General features: G+C 44.3%; 1 protein-coding gene across 1 annotated transcript; it reads left to right on the top strand.

The window, feature by feature from the left end:
* Positions 1 to 1,824: 1,824 nt before the first annotated feature.
* On the top strand, positions 1,825 to 18,870 carry LOC140740443 (glutathione S-transferase A-like). Its single transcript, XM_073069582.1, has 6 exons — positions 1,825 to 2,035; positions 2,143 to 2,208; positions 4,180 to 4,285; positions 5,764 to 5,882; positions 14,577 to 14,665; positions 18,578 to 18,870. Exons 1-6 carry the CDS (start codon positions 1,868 to 1,870, stop codon positions 18,708 to 18,710), a joined length of 681 nt encoding a protein of 226 aa, XP_072925683.1. The 5' UTR covers positions 1,825 to 1,867; the 3' UTR covers positions 18,711 to 18,870.
* The last annotated feature ends 273 nt before the right edge of the window (positions 18,871 to 19,143 follow it).

The following is a 19,143-nucleotide window of genomic DNA, read 5'->3' on the forward strand; positions in this document are numbered from 1 at the left end:
TCCATAGTGAATACTGAAGCAAAGTATTCTTTAAGTACCCCTGCTATCTCCTCCGGTTCTATACACACTTTTCCACTGTCACACTTAATTGGTCCTATTATCTCACGTCATATCCTCTTGCTCTTCACATACTTGTAGAATGCCTTGGGGTTTTCCTATATCCTGTCCACCAAGGCCTTCTCATGGCCCCTTCTGGCTCTCCTAATTTCTTTCTTGAGCTTCTTCCTGTTAACCTTATAATCTTCTAGATCTCTATTACCTAGCTTTTTGAACCTTTTGTAAGCTCTTCGTTTCTTCTTGATTAGATTTACAACAGCCTTTGTACACCACGATTCCTGTATCCTACCAACCTTTCCCTGTCTCATTGGAATGTACCCATGTAGAACTCTATACAAATATTCCCTGAACATTTGCCACATTTCTTCCATACATTTCCTTGAGAACATCTGTTTTCATTTTATGCTTCCAAGTTCCAGCCTGATAGCCTCATATTTCCCCTTACTTCAATTAAACACTGTCCTAACTTGTCTGTTCCTATCCCTCTCCAATGCTATGGTAAAGGAGATAGAATTGTGATCACTATCTCCAAAATGCTCTGCCACTGAGAGATCTAACACCTGACCAGATTCATTTCCCAATACCAGATCAAGTACAGTCTCTCCTCAGGTAGGCTTGTCTACATATTGCAAACACACCTAACAAACTCCACCCTGTCTAAACCCCTCGCTCTAGGGACATGCCAATTGATATTTGGGAAATTAAAATCTCCCACCACAACAACCCTGTTATTGTTACACCTTTCCAGAATCTGTCTCCATATCTGCTCCTTGATGTCCCTGTTACTATTGGGTGGTCTATAAAAAACACTCAGTAGAGTTATTGACCCCTTCCTGTTCCTAACTTCCACCCATAGAGACTTCGTAGACAATCCCTCCATGTCTTTCTCTTTTTCTATGGCTGGGACCAACAATGCCACGCCCTCACCTCTTTTGCCTTCCTCCCTGTCCTTTCTGAAACATCTAACGCCTGGCACTCGAAGTAATCAATTCTGCCCCTGAGCCATCCACGTTTCTGTAATGGCCACATCATAGCTCCAAGTACTATCTATTCTCTAAGCTCATCTGCTTTGTTCACAATACTCCTAGCATTAAAATACACAGCTCAAACCATCGGTCTGAGCCCGTCCCTTCTCGATCACCTGCCTGTCCTCCCTCTCCCACTGTCTCCAAGCTTTCCCTATTTGTGAGCCAACCGCCTCTTCTTCTGGTCTCTTCAGTTTGGTTCCCACCCCCAGCAATCGTAGTTTAAACTCTCCCCGCCAGGATATTTGTCCCCCGGGATTCCAGTGCAACCCGTCCTTTTTGTACAGGTCACTCCTGCCCCAAAAGAGGTCCCAATGATCCAGAAATTTGAATCCCTGACCCCTGCTCCAATGCCTCAGCCACGCATTTATCCTCCACCTCACTCCATTGCTACCTATACTCACTGTCGCGTGGCACAGGCAGTAATCCCGAGATTACTACCTGTGCGGTCCTGTTTCTCTACTTCCTTCCTAACTCCCCGTAGTCTGCTTTCAGGACCTCCTCCCTTTCCCTGCCTATTATCGTTGACGGGGAAAGAGAATCTTGAACTGGGGTAAGGATGTTTAAGAATAAGAGGTCGCAGCTTCAAACATATAAACCAAAATGAAATCTCAGAGGGACGTGAGGCTCTTCGTCCGTGAATACTGTAAAGCAGAAGTGGGTACGTGGGTGGATGCCAACAGTCATAATCTCTTTGAATGGAGAGACAGGGCGTCACGGTGATTTCCGAGATTGCAACACGGGAGGTCAGGTGACGGGCTCAGAGTGACTGAGCAGAAAGTACGATGGCGGAACGGAGCACACTGTACTGGGGTTCGGGCTCTCCGCCCTGCTGGCGTGTGATGATCGCGCTGAAGGAGAAGCAAGTACTGGACGTCCCGCATAAACTGCTGTCCTTCGACAAACAGGAACACAAGTCACCCGAACTTCTGGCACTAAATCCCCGGGGACAAGTAAGTTTAAACAGTTCAAGGTTTCCCTTCGTGCAGAGCTGCCGGCGGGGTGGGGGTGTACTGTACCGATTACCGGGCCTTGAGTAACTGCTTTCGCTCTGTTCTAGCTCCCCACCTTCGTGTACAAAGGCAACATCGTTAACGAGTCGATGGCGGCGTGCCTGTACCTAGAGGTGAGTGTTATTACACGCCGCCATTGGCGTGCCTGTACCTAGAGGTGAGTGTTATTACACGCCGCCATTCTCCCTCGTCGTTCCTCTACAGAGCCGGAAGTACCCAGATTGCGGAAAGAGGGGTCGTCCGATTAAAGGACGTATGGAACATCCTGACCGAGGCCAAATCTGTGAAAACCCGAGAGAAAACCGCTTCAGTGGTGGATGCAGCGAGGGCGCCTAATTGGATCAGGAAAGCATAGACTTGGTAACCTCCCTGCCCTAGCGAGTTTGGATAAATGTCCCCGCCTCTTGTTACAGTGGGGGAGATAATCTGCCCTTTACCCCAGAAGCTCAGCTAACTTTATTTAGCGATACAGCGCGGAGTAAACTACACCACCCCAGCAACCCCCGATTAAACCTGAACCTAATCGCTGGACAACCCGCTAGGTTTTTGGACTGTGGGAGGAAATTGGAGCACTCGGGGAAAACTTGTAGACGGCGCCGGTTTTAAAGTGTGAACTGCAGGACGCCCCCAAGCTGCAATAGCATTGCACTAGCTGTTACACTACTGTGTGACAGGAGAAAGGACGCGAGGGATAACGCCGCCTAGGGAAGCGGGAGAGATGACTACAAGAATGTTTAAAAGACGGTTGGATAGGTATATGGGTAGGAACGGTTAAGAAGGATATGGGCCAAACGAGAGCAAGCGGGCCATCCTGGTCAGCATAGGCAATAGGTACTGAAGACTTGGCCTGAGACTCTTGTGACAGGCCTGAATACCCCACTTGGTTCAAGGGTGCTAGCTAGGATAGCTTTTTCCTCTGAGCTCAAAGAAAATCCAGCAATGATGCTGAATCTCAGAAGAAGACCTGCTTTATTTCTGTATGTTAAAATGTAAACGAGTTAGCCAGTTTTAAAAGCTGAAGTAATGAGCAAGGAGCTGTGCTGGGTGCTGGTAACCCTGCCTCTAGTAGTGACCCAGTGGCTAACTATTTGTATAATGTGTACATGGAGGAGTAGAAACATGACTCATTTAGCCACAGAGTGAGGACAGCTGTGAGTGGCAGTTTTGGCATTTTGTTTGACGTGAAATGAGGAGAAAACCCAAAAATCTGAGATGCAAAGGGACTTGGGAGTCCTTGTGCAGAACACCCTAAAGATTAACTTAGGTTGGTGGTGAGGAAGGTAAATGCAATGTTAGGATTCATTTCAAGAGGTCCAGAATACAAGAGCAGGGATATGAGGCCTCACCTTGAGTACTGTGAATAGTTTTGGGCTCCTCAACTAAGAAGAGATGTGCTGGCATTGGAGAGGGTTCAAAGGTGGTTCCCAAGGATGATTCTGGGAATGAAAGGGTTATCATACAAGGAACATTTGTTGGCTCTGGGTCTGTACTCACTGGAATTTAGAAGGAAACTGGGGAGTCTCATTGAAACAACATGCACAAAATGCTGGTGGAACACAGCAGGCCAGGCAGCATCTATAAGGAGAAGCACTGTCGATATTTCGGGCCGAGACCCTTCGTCAGGTCTAACTGAAAGGAGAGATACTAAGAGATTTGAAAGTAGTGGGGGGAGGGGGACCTTTGAATGTTAAAATGCCTAGACAGAGGAGATGTGGAAAGGATGTTTCCCATAGTGGGGGAGTGCAGGACAACAGGGCACAGCCTCAGGATAGAGAGCATCCATTTAAAACAGATGCAGAGAATTTTTTTTTAGCCAGAGGGTGGTGAACTTGCGGAATTTATTACACACGCAGCTGAGGAGGCCAGGTCATTGGGTGTATTTTAAGACAGCTTGATAGGTTCTTGATTGGCCACGGCATCAAAGGTTATGGGCAGAAGGCTGGGGAGTGGGGCTGAGGAGGGGCAAAAAGGATCAGCCATGATTGAATGGTGGAGCAGACTCGATAGGCCTCACAGCCTAATTCTGCTCCTATGTCTTATGGCCCCTGATGTTTCTGTATGATGTATTTCCTCTCTGTTTACAGAGTCAATTCAAGACTCAAGGCAACCAGCTGATCCCAGACGGCCCAGCAGAGCAGGCTTTGGTTTATCAGAGGATTTTCGAGGTGGTAACTCTGCACCAGAAAATGGGTGAGTTTCTGACCATTCTCTTGTGTGTGGGTGGAGGGTGCATTCTATTCCACTGTTGAATGTGAGAAAAGCTTTCTATTTATGCCAGTTTTAAATCACTGGCCCCCTTATCAGCTGCCAATGTTTTTAACAAAGTTAGAGGCTGCATGGTGTCTATATCACCTGCTTCATGACTGGTATGAACTGCTGCTGGACTAATTGCATCTAATCCTTTCCTCATGTCCATCAACCAGGCACCAAAACACCATTGGCAAAAATGTTTTTTTGCCAGAAAACCATTATCTCCACCTTAAACATTTATAATGATACAGCCTCCACCAGAATCAGAATTAGGTCTAATATCACCTCCCTCTGGAGCAGAAAATTCACTACGTCCTGGTAAGAGAAAATTTTCTGTGCCTCAGTTTTAAACATGCTTTAGTATTCAACATATCTCAAAACTCATTGCTCACTGCCCCTTATCTTATAACTGGGACCCCTTGTTCAGGATTCCCACAAGTGGAAACATATATGCAGTAGCTCAGTACTCCTATATTTTGTCACGTCTTCACAAAGGCCATTGATGATGAAATTCACTACTGTATTCACTGCATCATCACATAGAATTACATCATTTTTGGGGGCGATGTGTTCAAAGATGATCTCCTTCATGTGCCTTGCACGTTACACGCTTGGGCAATCATGGCTTTCCACACTGAATGATCTCACGCAGTGTTAATGATATCTCGCACACTTACATCTGTTAGTTCTTTCACAGTGTCCATATATTTTCTTTTTTGCCTTCCTCTTCCGCATTTCCCAGCTATACGGCTGTAAGGCATTCTATTTCTCCCTTTCTGATGACATGGCTGCAAAGATCAAGACCCCAAATCTGGCATAACCTACCTGCCCTCCAGTGTTCTTCTGAGGCAACTTACAACAGGCCTCTTGAGTTGGAGAGAGCACTGATAGCAGTGTTCTCTCTGTGGTGACTTGTGTCCTCCACTGGTGGGTGGACACCATCAATCAATCTCCCCTTCCCCCTCTCTCCTCCTCCCCCCCCCCCCCCCCCATCCCATTTGTAGATCTGTCATCAGCAGAACAAATTCAATGAAGTGCTTGAAATCCCTTTGGGGGAACTAAGTATCTTCTGACTCCTGCGAATCCCTGGCAACAGCCACTCAAAGTGGAGGAGGAGGGTTTGCGTGGTACTGAGAGCCTTCTGTTCATACTTAATGGAGAGCTTGCCAGAGCAGCAGACAGTGCACTTCTCAGACTAACCAAGCACTCGTCATATCAGTCACCTCAATCTACCGAACTGGAGTGGAGTTAGTCATCTTCCATCCCAAGCAGCTGCTTCAGTGGAGTGGTGGTGGTGAGAGGCAGTGATGGGGCAGTCTGCTAGCAGGGCCTGAGGGAAGGGGGCAGTGGGAGGAGCTTCTCTTCACTGTTCCTGGGTCACAGGAATGGTTCTAACCTCACTGTCCTTCTGCCCACAGCTGACTTTCTCTTCTACAACTGGAGAGTTCCAGAGTCCGAACAACATGAAACAGCACTGGCAAGGAACAAGTCTTTGCTGACCACAGAGTTTAAACTCTGGGAAGGATATCTGGAGAAGGTACGACCATATATCTCAAGACTGATGACAGATGATGCAATGTTGCCATAGTTAAATTCCAGTTAGAACAGAAAGTAGTTGCAGAACCAGGTTATTGGGCCCATGGAGGCTATTCTGTCCTTCAACACAGTAATGGATGATCCTCCACACTGTACCACGTTCTGCATGTTCCCATTCTCGATTCACAGCTTTTAAAAACTTACACATCATCCTCTTTGAATATATTCAGCAACTTAGACTGCACTGTCTTCCCTCACGAAAAGAGCAATATGCTAACCACCTTCCAGTTGAATAAATTTCTACTCTCCACAATCCTAAATATCATTCCCCACATCCCAAGTCTATCCTAGGAGATTTACAGTTGCAAAAAAATTTGTGAACCCTTCGCAATTACCTGGCTTTCTGCATTAATTGTTCATAAAATATGGTAATTGCATAGCATTCACAAACCTTTTTCTTGCAACTCTATGTTTCAGTGAAATATCCTCTTAGTCCTCTCAACCAGTAAAGACAAATGGCATAACTCCATCATCTGAGTGGGTTAGGTGATGCTTCCTTTCATTGCTTGTGCTTCATTCATCCTTTGTTAGATAAGGAGAACAGCACTGCACACATAACTCCAGGTTTGTTTCCACCAAGATCCTGTATAACTGTAGTTAGACATCTGCAAAATGCTGGAGGAACTCAGCAGGTCAGGAATCCTGATGCAGGATCTCGACCTGAAATTTTGACTGTATTCCTCTCTATAGATTCTGCCTGACCTGTTGAGTTTCTCCAGCATCTTATGAGTTACACTGGATTTCCAGCATATGTAGAGTCTCTTATGTTTGGAGTTAGACATTTTGTATGCTAAACCATCTGCTAAGAAGGCCAATGTATCATTTGTCTTTACGAACTCTTATTGATTCACCTACAAGTCAGTGACTTCCCCAATCCTTGTTGCTGGCAAACTTGACAACATTTTTCTACATCATCTGAGTTCCATGCTCTTCACAATTCATAATCCCACCCAATTTGTTGTCCTTGGTAAAGCTGAAAGCATTACCTCGATATAAATGATAAAATTTGGAGACCAAAGCACTGGCTGCTGTGGCACGCCACTAGTGACTGTAGACCAACCCAGTAAAGACCATTTTGTGGGAGAAGCCTGCAATATAGGCATTCAAGTAAGAGAAATTCCCTCTTATAAAATACACAAATCACTACCAGAAAGTTGTGATACTGGTGAAATTCACTCTTGTGAATTGAAATGGCAATAAAGTCTATAAACAACCTTGTTTTTACAGCTCATTTGTGGATGCATACAAAGATGATGTGGCATGGACTGTTTCCTGGGGATGCAATCTCACCCCCTCAGCTTAACTCAGCAATTACCCATATTCCATTTTTGCTTCCTTCCACCAACTAGCTTTTGATATGTGCCAGCATCTCACCCACAATCCCATGTTCTTTAATATTATGCTTGAACATTTTATGTGGACTTTTTTTGCAAATCCAGGTACACTGCACCCACTGGTCTCCCCTTGTCTGTTCCATAATTCTGTCTTTAAAAAAAAACTTCAGTAGGTTTTACAAACAATATTTTCTTCCAGTAATCAATGTTCAATTGGTCTAATGCTGCGGAAGTTTCCCAAGTATCCAGTTAATTTCATTGGTTCTAATAATCTTCAGCATTTTTGCCACTGCTGATGTTAAACTAAATATTCCGTGCTTCCCTGTTTTCTGTCTCCATTCTTTTGAAATGGTGGGATTACATTTACCACATTTCAGTCCATGAGGTTCTGGAAAATGCCCATTATTTCCATGACAATTCTGGGCTACAGATCATCAGGCCCTGAAGATCTATAAACATTGTATTCTTGCTGATACTGATTTGTTTTGTTCTTCACCATTTGGTTCTTGGTTTCTGAGCAATTTTAGGAAGTTGGTTCTCTCATTTTCAGTGAAGATAATACCAAAGTATTTGTTGAATTGTTCTTCCATTTCACATTATCAACTTTTATTATTTCTGGTTGCATGGGGCTCCACTATTTTTTTTTGTTTTAGATATTTGTAAAAGCTTTGATACTTCAGTTTTCTGCTGTCTGCAAATTTACACATTTTATTTTTGATCTCGTTATCAATTTCTTTGCCATTCATTGGAATTTAAAAATTGAGCCTTTAGCAATCTACCTTTGATCTAAAATCATCCTTAATGCATTTTGTTAATCTTTTTCTTTCAGTATTCATCTCAGAAAGAACTGTATTAACTGTTGCTTTTCTTGCATTTGTTTCATAATTGTTGGCCATTGTCCACCTACTGTCAGACCTTTAAAGCTCACTATTTCTATAATAAGCATTATAGGCTTCATACTTCATAATTTCTTCTGTTTAGATTGAGAACCTTAGTTTTGCATCGAACCATTATGATCACTCTTCTGTAAAGGACCCAACTCAACAGTTGCCGTTACCTTTTCTCATTTCCCATCTTAGGATTAGCTGGCCAGTGGCGCCGTGGCACCCACACCGGACTTCAAGGCAAGTAGTCCTGCGTTTGAATCCGGCCAGCTCCTTGCACACTTTCCATTCATGCTAGGTTATGCGCCAAGCTAGCAACTTGGCCTTGTTTTTTAAAAAAACACAAAAATGCAAAAGAAATGGCAAAGTTGCTGCCCAATGTACCTCAAGGCACAGAAAGGAACAACAAAAAAAAAGAGTTTAGGATTGCCTACTCCCTAGTTAGAAGTTCAATGTTTTCATTCAAAAATCCATCCCAGCCTCATGGAATTAATTCTTCTTATGCTCGGTTGGCCAGTGCATTGATTAAGACACTGAATACAAGTGTAGAGATATCATGTTAAGGATGCATAAAACATTAGTTTGGTTGACCACTGCTTTGAGGCCCGGCCACCACATTGCAAAGAACGAATGGATGCCGTAGAGGAGATTTATGAGGGCATCAACAGGACCAGAGAACTTTCACGATGAGTGGTTGTTTGCTTTAAAAGTAAGGATAGAAGAGAAATTTGCATCATAGAATAGTACAGCACAGAAGCAGACCCTTCAGTGCATGATGTTTGATACTAAACTAGTTACGCTAATGACATATAATCCCTTCTGCCTATATGGTCAGTATCCCTGGGCATGTTCACATCTAAGCCTCTGAAATGCCTCAGTTGTATGCATCTCCAACACCTACCCTGACAGTGTATTGGAGGCACCCACTACACTCTCTCTAGGGGGAGAAAGTGCCCTTCACATCTCCTTTGACCTTGCCTCTCATAATAAGTGCATGCACTCTGCTCATAGACACTTTGACTCTGGGAAAAAGATGCGTCTGTCGCCACTGTCTCAATTTAATTCCATAATCATCTGTCCTCAGCCTCTGCTGCTCCGGAGAATAAAATCCCAGCTTGTGAAATTCTCGTCATAGCTCCAAACCAGGAAGCATCCTGGAAAAGCACCTCTACACCCTCTCCACATCCTTCCAAACTAAGGCAACCAGAGCTGTCTGCTCTGACTGCAGTTAAATGTGACTGAAACAGCATTTTATAAAGCTGGAGCACAACTTTCTGGCTCATGAGCTCAGTGCCTCATCTAATGAGGGCTCTATTACTCTTAACAACTTGTGTGGCCACTTTTAGGTGCTGACTGATCCTTTGGCATTATTCCACACTATCCACAACGTCATCATTCTTTTGTGTTATTAGCAGGCTTACTAACCTACCAATTGATATTTTCCTCCAAGTCACTCATAATAATCACAAACATCAGTTGTCAGTACGGATCCCCGTAGAACACCACTAATCATAGATCTCCAGCCAGAGTAAATACCGTTGACTTTATCCTCTTGTCTTTTATGGACAAGCCAATCCTGAATTGAGACAGCCAAATCACTGTGGATCCCATCTATCTGAACCTTCCTGAACAACAAAAAATAAAGGATCTTGTCAAATGCCTAACTAAAACCTACGTAGACAACATCCAATGCTCAAACTTCAGTGATCACTTTCATCACCTTGTTGAACTCGCTAAGATGTAGCGTGCCCTGTGCAGAGCTGTGCTGACTGTCACTGATTAGATCAAATGCACATAAATCCTTTCCCTAAGGATCATCTCCAATAGATTCCCTGACACTGGGGTGAGATTCACCAGTCTGCACTTTCTGGAATTATCCCTATTTCCCTTCTTGAACAAAGGAATAAAATTAGCTGCACACCAGTCCTCTGGGACCTTGCCTGTTGCTAGAGAGGATAAAGGAACTTGGCCAAGGCCCCAAAATCTCATCTCTTGTCTCTCAATATCCCATCGGGTTTTGGAGACTTATCCATCTTAATGTTCTTTAAGAGATCTAACACTATTTCTTCGCTTTGTGTAAGTAAATTCTGAAAATGTTCCCATGGACTGGATCTTCCAGTTGTTCTGATGTTGAGGGATGTTCTCTGGGAACTCTGGCTGGTTCCTGTTTGATTGCAAGTTTTAATGTTGATTGCCTGAACCTTAGAAACATAGAAAATAGGTGCAGGAGTAGGCCATTCGGCCCTTAAAGCTTGCACCACCATTCAATGTGATCATGGCTGATCATCCAACTCAAAACCCTGTACCTGCTTTGTCTCCATACCCCCTGATCCCTTTAGCCACAAAGGCCATATCTAACTTCCTCTTAAATATAGCCAATGAACCGGCCTCAACTGTTTCCTGTGGCAGAGAATTCCACAGATTCACCACTCTGTGTGAAGAAGTTTTTCCTCATCTCGGTCCTAAAAGGCTTCCCCTTTATCCTTAAACTGTGACCCCTCGTTCTGGACTTCACCAACATCGGAAACAATCTTCCTGCATCTAGCCAGTCCAATCCCTTTAGAATTTTATACGTTTCAATAAGATCCCCCCCCTCAGTCTTCTAAATTCCAGTGAGTATAAGCCTAATCGATCCAGTCTTTCTTCATATGAAAGTCCTGCCATCCCAGGAATTAATCTGGTGAACCTTCTTTGTACTCCCTCTATGGCAAGAATGACTTTCCTCAGATTAGGGGACCAAAACTGCACACAATACTCTAGGTGCTGTCTCACCAAGGCCTTGTACAACTGCAGCAGAACCTCCCTGCTCCTGCACTCAAATCCTTTTGCTATGAATGCCAACATACCATTTGCTTTTTTCACCACCTGCTGTACCTGCATGCCCACCTTCAATGACTGGTGTACAATGACACCCAGGTCTCATTGCACCTCCCCTTTTCCTAATCGGCCACCATTCAGATAATAATCTGTTTTCCTGTTCTTGCAACCAAAGTGGATAACCTCCCATTTATCCACATTAAATTGCATCTGCCATGAATTTGCCCACTCACCTAACCTATCCAAGTCACCCTGCATCCTTTTAGCATCCTCCTCACAGCTAACACCACCACCCAGCTTCGTGTCATCCGCAAATTTGGAGATGCTGCATTTAATTCCCTTGTCTAAATCATTAATATATATTGTAAACAACTGGGGTCCCAGCACTGAGCCTTGCGGTACCCCACTAGTCACTGCCTGCCATTCTGAAAAGGTCCCATTTACTCCCACTCTTTGCTTCCTGTCTGCCAACCAATTCTCTATCCACATCAATACCATACCCCCAATACCGTGTGCTTTAAGTTTGCACACTAATTTCCTGTGTGGGACCTTGTCAAAAGCCTTTTGAAAATTTAAATATACCACATCCACTGGCTCTCCCCTATCCACTCTACTAGTTACATCTTCAAAAAATTCTATAAGATTCGTCAAACATGATTTTCCTTTCACAAATCCATGTTGACTTTGTCCGATGATTTCACCTCTTTCCAAATGTGCTGTTATCACATCTTTGATAACCGACTCCAGCATTTTCCCCACCACCGATGTCAGACTAACCGGTCTATAATTCCCCGGTTTCTCTCTCCTTTTTTAAAAAGTGGGGTTACATTAGCCACCCTCCAATCCTCAGGAACTGATCCAGAATCTAAGGAGTTTTGAAAAATTATCACTAATGCATCCACTATTTCTTGGGCTACTTCCTTAAGCACTCTGAAATGCAGACCATCTGGCCCTGGGGATTTATCTGCCTTTAATCCCTTCTATTTACCTAACACCACTTCCCTACTAACATGTATTTCCCTCAGTTCCTCCATCTCACTAGACCCTCGGTCCCTTACTATTTCCGGAAGATTATTTATGTCGGTCTGCCATGTCTTTGTTTCCTATGATCAATTCACCTGTTTCTGACTGTAAGGGACCTACATTTGTCTTGATCAATCTTTTTCTTTTCACATATCTATAAAATTTTTTACAGTCAGTTTTTATGTTCCCTGCCAGCTTTCTCTCATAATCTTTTTTCCTTTTCCTAATTAAGCCCTTTGTCCTCTGCTGGTCTCTGAATTTCTCCCAGTCCTCAGGTGTGCCGCTTTTTTTTCCTAATTTATATGTTTCTTCTTTGGACTTGATACTATCCCTAATTTCCATTGTCAGCCACGGGTGCACTACCTTCCCTGGTTTATTCTTTTGCCAAACTGGGATGAACAATTGTTGTAGTTCATCCATGCGATCTTTAAATGCTTGCCATTGCATATCCACCGTCAACCCTTAAGTATCATTTGCCAGTCTATCTTAGCTAATTCATGTCTCATACCTTCAAAGTTACCCTTCTTTAAGTTCAGAACCTTTGTTTCTGAATTAACTATGTCACTCTCCATCTTAATGAAGAATTCCACCATATTATGGTCACTCTTACCCAAGGGGCCTCGCATGACAAGATTGCTAACTAACCCTTCCTCATTGCTCAATACCCAATCTAGAATGGCCTGCTCTCTAGTTGGTTCCTCGACATGTTGGTTCAGAAAACCATCTTGCATACATTCCAAGAAATCCTCTTCCTCAGCACCCTTACCAATTTGGTTCACCCAAACTATATGTAGATTGAAGTCACCCATTATAACTACTGTTCCTTTTTTGCATGCATTTCTAATTTCCTGTTTAATGCCATCCCCAACCTCACTACTACTGTTAGGTGGCCTGTACACAACTCCCACCAGCTTTTTCTGCCCCTTAGTGTTATGCAGCTCTACCCATATCGATTCCACATCCTCCAGGCTAATGTCCTTCCTTTCTATTGCGTTGATCTCCTCTCTAACCAGCAATGCTACCCCACCTCCTTTTCTTTCCTGTCTATCCCTCCTGAATATTGAATATCTCTGGATGTTGAGCTCCCATCCTTGGTCACCCTGGAGCCATGTCTCTGTGATCCCAACTATATCATATTCATTAATAACTATCTGCACATTCAATTCATCCACCTTGTTACGAATGTTCCTCGCATTGACACACAAAGCCTTCAGGCTTGTTTTTACAACACTCTTAGCCCTTATACAGTTATGTTGAAAAGTGGCTCTTTTTGCTTTTTGCCCTGGATTTGCCTGCCTGCCACTTTTATTTTTCACCTTTCTACTTTTTGCTTCTACCCTCATTTTACACCCCTCTGTCTCTCTGCACTTGTTCCCATCCCCCTGCCACATTAGTTTAAAGCCTCCTGAACAGCAGTAGCAAACGCTCCCCCTAGGACATTGGTTCCAGTCCAGCCCAGGTGCAGACCGTCCTGTTTATACTGGTCCCACCTCCCCCAGAACTGGTTCCAATGCCCCAGAAATTTGAATTCCTCCCCCTTGCACCATTTTTCAAGTCACATATTCATCTGAAATATCCTCCTATTTCTACTCTGACTAGCACATGGCACTGGTGATAATCCAGAGATTATTACCTTTGTGGTCCTATTTTTAGTTTATCTCCTAACTCCCTAAGTTCACCTTGTAGGACCTCATCCTGGTTTTTACCTGTATCATTGTACCTATGTGCAGCACGACCACTGGCTGTTCACCCTCCCATTCCAGAATGTCCTGCAGCCGCTCAGAGACATCCTTGACCCTTGCACCAGGGAGGCAGCATACCATCCTGGAGTCTCTTTTGCGGCCGCAGAAACGCCTATATATTCCCCTTACAATCAAATCCCCTATCGTTATAGCTCTCCCACTCCTTTTCCTTCCCTCCTGTGCCGCAGAGCCACCCATGGTGCCATGAACTCGGCTGCTGCTGCCTTCCCCTGATGAGACATCTCCCCCAGCAGTATCCAAAACAGTATATCTGTTTAGGAGGGAGATGACCTCAGGGGACTCCTGCACTACCTGCCTACTGCTACACTGTCTAGTGGCCACCCCTTCCCTTTCTGCCTGTGTAGCCTTTACCTGCGGTGTGGCCAACTCACTGAACGTGCTATTCACGACTTTCTCAGCATCGCGGATGCTCCAGTATGAATCCAATCGCAGCTCCAGATGCTCAATGCGGTCTGCCAGAAGCTGCAGTTGGACACACTTCCTGCACACAGTCGTCAGGGACACTGGAAGTATCCCTGATTTACCACATGCTGCAGGATGAACAAACCACGGGGCCGATCTCAACTGCCATGACCTACCCAATACTTGCCTCTAACCTTCCACTACTATTGACAGTTGGGTAGCAGTCACAGGCAAGACTTGGAGGATAGAACTTCGGTGTTTTACTTATAGTGGTTTATCCAAAGAACAGGTGCCTGCAGAAGCACTTCCCATGGGCCTGAGAGGGAAAGGGATCAGGATAACCTCTCGTATCACCACAGTGTCTGCCTTATGCATCGGAGTGTACGCTGACTGCCTTCTTTCCTGCCTGCAGATGGGACCACGCTCATATATAGCAGGGAAGAACTTCACCATGGCTGATATCATGTTATTTCCACATCTGGCCTTCTGCGTCCGATTTGGGTAAGTACTGACTGTCACTAGGCCTGTCTACTGGTGATGAGGTTGATCAGACAAACCTTCAGGTGCTAGTGACCTCACTGAGCTGAGATTTCCTGCCCAGCCAGTGCGTCAATCCTGTTTTGAACCCCACTTCTATATTTCTTTGTGACACAAGGCAATTCAGCTCATTGTGCTGACTGGCTGTGGGTACTTTTCTTCCCCACCACTTATCCCCAAAACCTAATGTCACCATTATCTCCTCCTAGATTCTTTCCCCACATACCACAGGCACTTTACAGATGCTGGCTGTCCTATCAATCCTTTGAGATTGGGAGGAAACCAGAGCACCCAGAGGAGTCCCTGGAGGTTACGGAGAGGATGTGTAATCTCTGCATGGACAGCAGGTTCAGATCTGGGCCTCTGGAACTATGAGACAGCAGCTCTGAATGCCACACTGATCGTGCCAGGCTGATGAGGTAAAGCCAGCCTATTTGTGGGAGGTGCCCGGAAGGTGTTTCGAATGTATGAAAGCACTGTGAAGAGGGTAACACATCTCAAAGTGGGATGTGATGTTGAGAACTGAACAACGGTGCTGACAAGTGTTGAAGAAATAGTGTGTTGGCATTGTAATCAGCAATTGGATTCCAAGTGGTTCACTGCCACAGAATTATTTTTAAAAGGTTAAATCTCAAGATCTTCTATGGGCAGTTTTCCATGCCAGTGCTAATGAGGTGTGCCCAACTAGGCTCCATGGAAAGGGCAGTCTCCACACTGACATGTTTTATCACCAGTGGTGTCCAGTCGAGGTGATCTGCAAGTGAGAACTCACCCCAAACCAAACCAGCTGCTCCAGCTGGTGGTAAGGAGTGTTTGACTGTGTTCTGTGGCAGATCCTTGAACTCTAACCAGAAATGTTGTTCCCTACAGTGAGAAATTTGTTCTGTTTGTCTATTATGTGCAGTGTCAGGAAGTGCATGGTCACGCCCTTTGGTACAAAAAATGAAAGGGTCAACTATTTTCTAAATGGAGAGAAATTACAAAAAAACCTGTGGTGCAAAGGGTCTTGGGAGTCCTTGTGCAGGACTTCCTAACGGTTAAATTGCAGGTTGAGTCTGTGGTGAGGAAGGCAAATGCGATATTAGCATTCATTTCTAGAGGACAAGGTTATAAAAGCAAGGATGTAATGTTGACACTTTATGAAGCACTGCAAGGCCTCACTTGGAGTATTGTGTGTGGTTTTGGGTGCCTTACCTTAGAAACTGGAGAGGATTCAAAGAAGGTTCACAAAAATGATTCCAGGTTTGAATGGCTTGTCATATGAAGACCATTTGATGGCTTGAGGCCTGTATTCAGTAGAATTCAGAAGAATGAGTGGTGATCTAATTGAAACCTATCAAATGGTGAAAGGCTTTGACTGAGTGGATGTGCAGAGGATGCTTTCTATAGTGGGAGAGTGTAAGAACAGCCTCAGCCTCAGGTGTTCTTTAGAACAGAGATGAGGAGGATTTTCTTTAGCCCATGAGTAGTGAATCTTGGAATTCTTTACCACAAGCAGGTGTGGAGGCCAAATCTTTATGCATATTTAAGTGAGAGGTTGATAGATTCTTGATTGGTAAGGGCATGAAGGGATATGAGGGGTGAAGGCAGGAAAATTGGGGCTGAGAGGAAAATGGACCAAGCATGATGAAGCGGCAGAGCAGATTTGATGGGCCTAATGACTTAATTCTGCTCCTATATCTTAAGGTCTTATGGTCTGTTATCAGTGGTGCAGAGCCTACACTGAGTGCTGCATCTCACTGCTGTCTATGCAGCATCTCTGCAGACAAAGATTGTCATCGTTTGGGGTCCAGGTCACGTCTCAGTCTTGCACAGATGCTAGCTGACACACTGAGATGCTCCAGATCTGAGCACCTGCAGTCTCTTGTGCACAATGTCCTATCGTTCACGGTGAACATTAGCACTGCAATCCACCACAGGTGGCTGCCCTTCCCTGCTGTGCACTCTCAATCCTTCACAATCCTTGCACCTTCAGGCGAGTACCTCTCACAAACTCATTTCCTTCAGCACCACACCATCCATCCTCCTATAGACTGAGAACCAGGCAGGTTGTGTAGTGCTGTGTGTTGAGCTTCTAGCCATCATTTTAGGTACTGCTTCAACCCACTGTGCCTTACACCCTCTCACTTCCATCAGACTGGCACTGAGCACCTTGGAACATTTGGCTGTTAAGTAAATTCTATTTGCTGTGATTTCTGAGACAAGTGTTGTCAGTCACTTCCCTGTTGGACTTGAATTTCTGGTAGGCTGATCCTGAGGATTAAGATGCATGGGATTCACAATTATCTGGTAGTTTGGATTCAGAGTTGGCTTGCCTACAGGACATAGAGTAATGGGGGGGAGGTATTCAGGCTGAAAGTCTGTAAGTACTGGTGTTCCACATGGATTGGTGCTGGGACTTCTTGTATATAATCATAGATGAGAATGGAGATGGGTGGGTTAGTAAGTTTGCAGGTGATGTGAATATTAATGGAGTTGTGGACAGTGAAGAAGGTTGAAATGGGTGAGCAAGTGGCACATGATGCTTAACCTGGGCAAGTGTGAAGAGTGTACACTGGCAGGTGAAATGTAAATGTTGAAAGTAAGATCTCATTTAATGACAGAATCTTTAACATTAATGTGCACAAGGATGTTTGGGTCTGTCGACAGCTCGTTGAAAGAAGCCAGAGAAGTTGATAAGGTGGTTAAAAAGACGTGGCACGTTTGTCTTCATTGGCTGGGGCATTGAGTTTCAGGATAAGAAAATAATGTTACAGCTCTGTAAAAGTTTGGTGAGGTCACACTTTAAGTATTGTATGCAGTTATAGACTTCACCATTACAGGAAGAATGTCAAATCTCTGGAAAAGACACACAACAGGTTTACCAGCATGCTGCCTATAAAGAGAGGTTGGACAAATTTAGATTGTTTTCTCTGGAGAGTGGAGACCTAATAGATTTTTTTTTTAAATTATGAGAGCTGTACATAGGGTAGACAATCAAAATCTTATTTCTCAGGGTAGAAAGGTTAGATCCTAGAGGACATGCATTTAGGTCAGGAGGAGTAACATTTAAAGGATATTTCTGAGGGATTGTTTTTAATACAGTGTAAGTCGTGTGGAAAATAGACTATCAGGGATAATGGTGGAAGCAGACATGATAGTGGTGTCCTACAGATTTTTAGATAGATCATTTATTCAGTTCTGTGCAAAAGGCTTAGGCATATAGGTATGTATGTGTGTTTATATGTATGTATGTATGTGTGTATATACAGCCATGGTGCCTAAGACTTTTGCACAGTACTGTATCTGTAGGTGTGCAGTGGAGAACAAGTTTATAAATCTGGCAGGAGCAAAGGATGTTGGGAATGGTGAGGATGGAGCACAGAGGGAGGGGTATGGGACAGGTGGTGGAAATGAGTGCTGCAGGCGGAGTGGCACAGTGCAGACACACCCAGCCCTGTGACACTAGGCAAGGTTATTTAATTCCAAACAATTGGTTATCTCTCTGGTGCTTTTCACTCCCTCCCCTCTTCCTTCCCCTTTTCCCAGCTATGATTCTCCTCTCCCTGCCTCCTTCCCACTCTCAGCCGACAATAGAGACCCATTTCAGAATCAGGTTTTTCATTGCTCATATATGTCATGAAACTTGTTGGGTTTTTTTCGCAACAGCAGCAGTACAGTGCAATGCATAAAATTATTTCAATACTGTGCAAAAGTCTTGGGCACATATAAATAGCTAGGGTTCCTTCGACATTTGCACAGTACTATAAATATGCAGGGAGAGGATCCTGTACAAGTAGAAGAGATTTAGTTTAATTTAGCATCATGTTTCATACAAACATCGTTTGTTGAAGGGACTGTTCTGGTGTTGAACTGGTCTGTGCTCTTTGATTCCAGACTCTCTCAAAAAAGGTATCCCAATCTGCTGGATTACTACAACCGAGTGAAGGAGCGCCCGAGTATCCAGGCAACCTGGCCCCCTCACTGGAAGGAAAACCCTCCAACCATGGACTCTCTGAAGGATGCCTGAAGATCCTGTTCTCACCAGATGTGCTGGTGTACAGACAGACACATTCCGTGTGGGCTGCCAGGTAGCTCACATTCATACATATCTAATAAATAGTACTGACATATTCTAGAGGAGGGGCTGATTCAAGGTTTTGAATAAATTCCACAAGATTTATTGAGAACATGAGTGATGGTTATTGTGTCAGACATGAAAGTTACTTGAAGGGTTTATTTGTGAACCAAGCTTAACCCATGCTGAACAGCTGTCTGCCTGTTCACTGAGCTTCTTTGACAGATGTTGGTGCTGTTCGAGCATTGCTGCTCTGCCTGTTCTCTCACAGCCCACAACATGCAGTGAGAACAATTGGAATCGCCTGTGCTGTCAACCCATCAGCAGATGGACATTGCAAATACACTTGTCCAGTTTGTCAGAGCAACTGCCCAATGCAAGGAGT

The sequence above is a fragment of the Hemitrygon akajei genome, chromosome 17 (genome assembly GCF_048418815.1).
Source record: "Hemitrygon akajei chromosome 17, sHemAka1.3, whole genome shotgun sequence".
NCBI classification, from domain to species: domain Eukaryota; kingdom Metazoa; phylum Chordata; class Chondrichthyes; order Myliobatiformes; family Dasyatidae; genus Hemitrygon; species Hemitrygon akajei.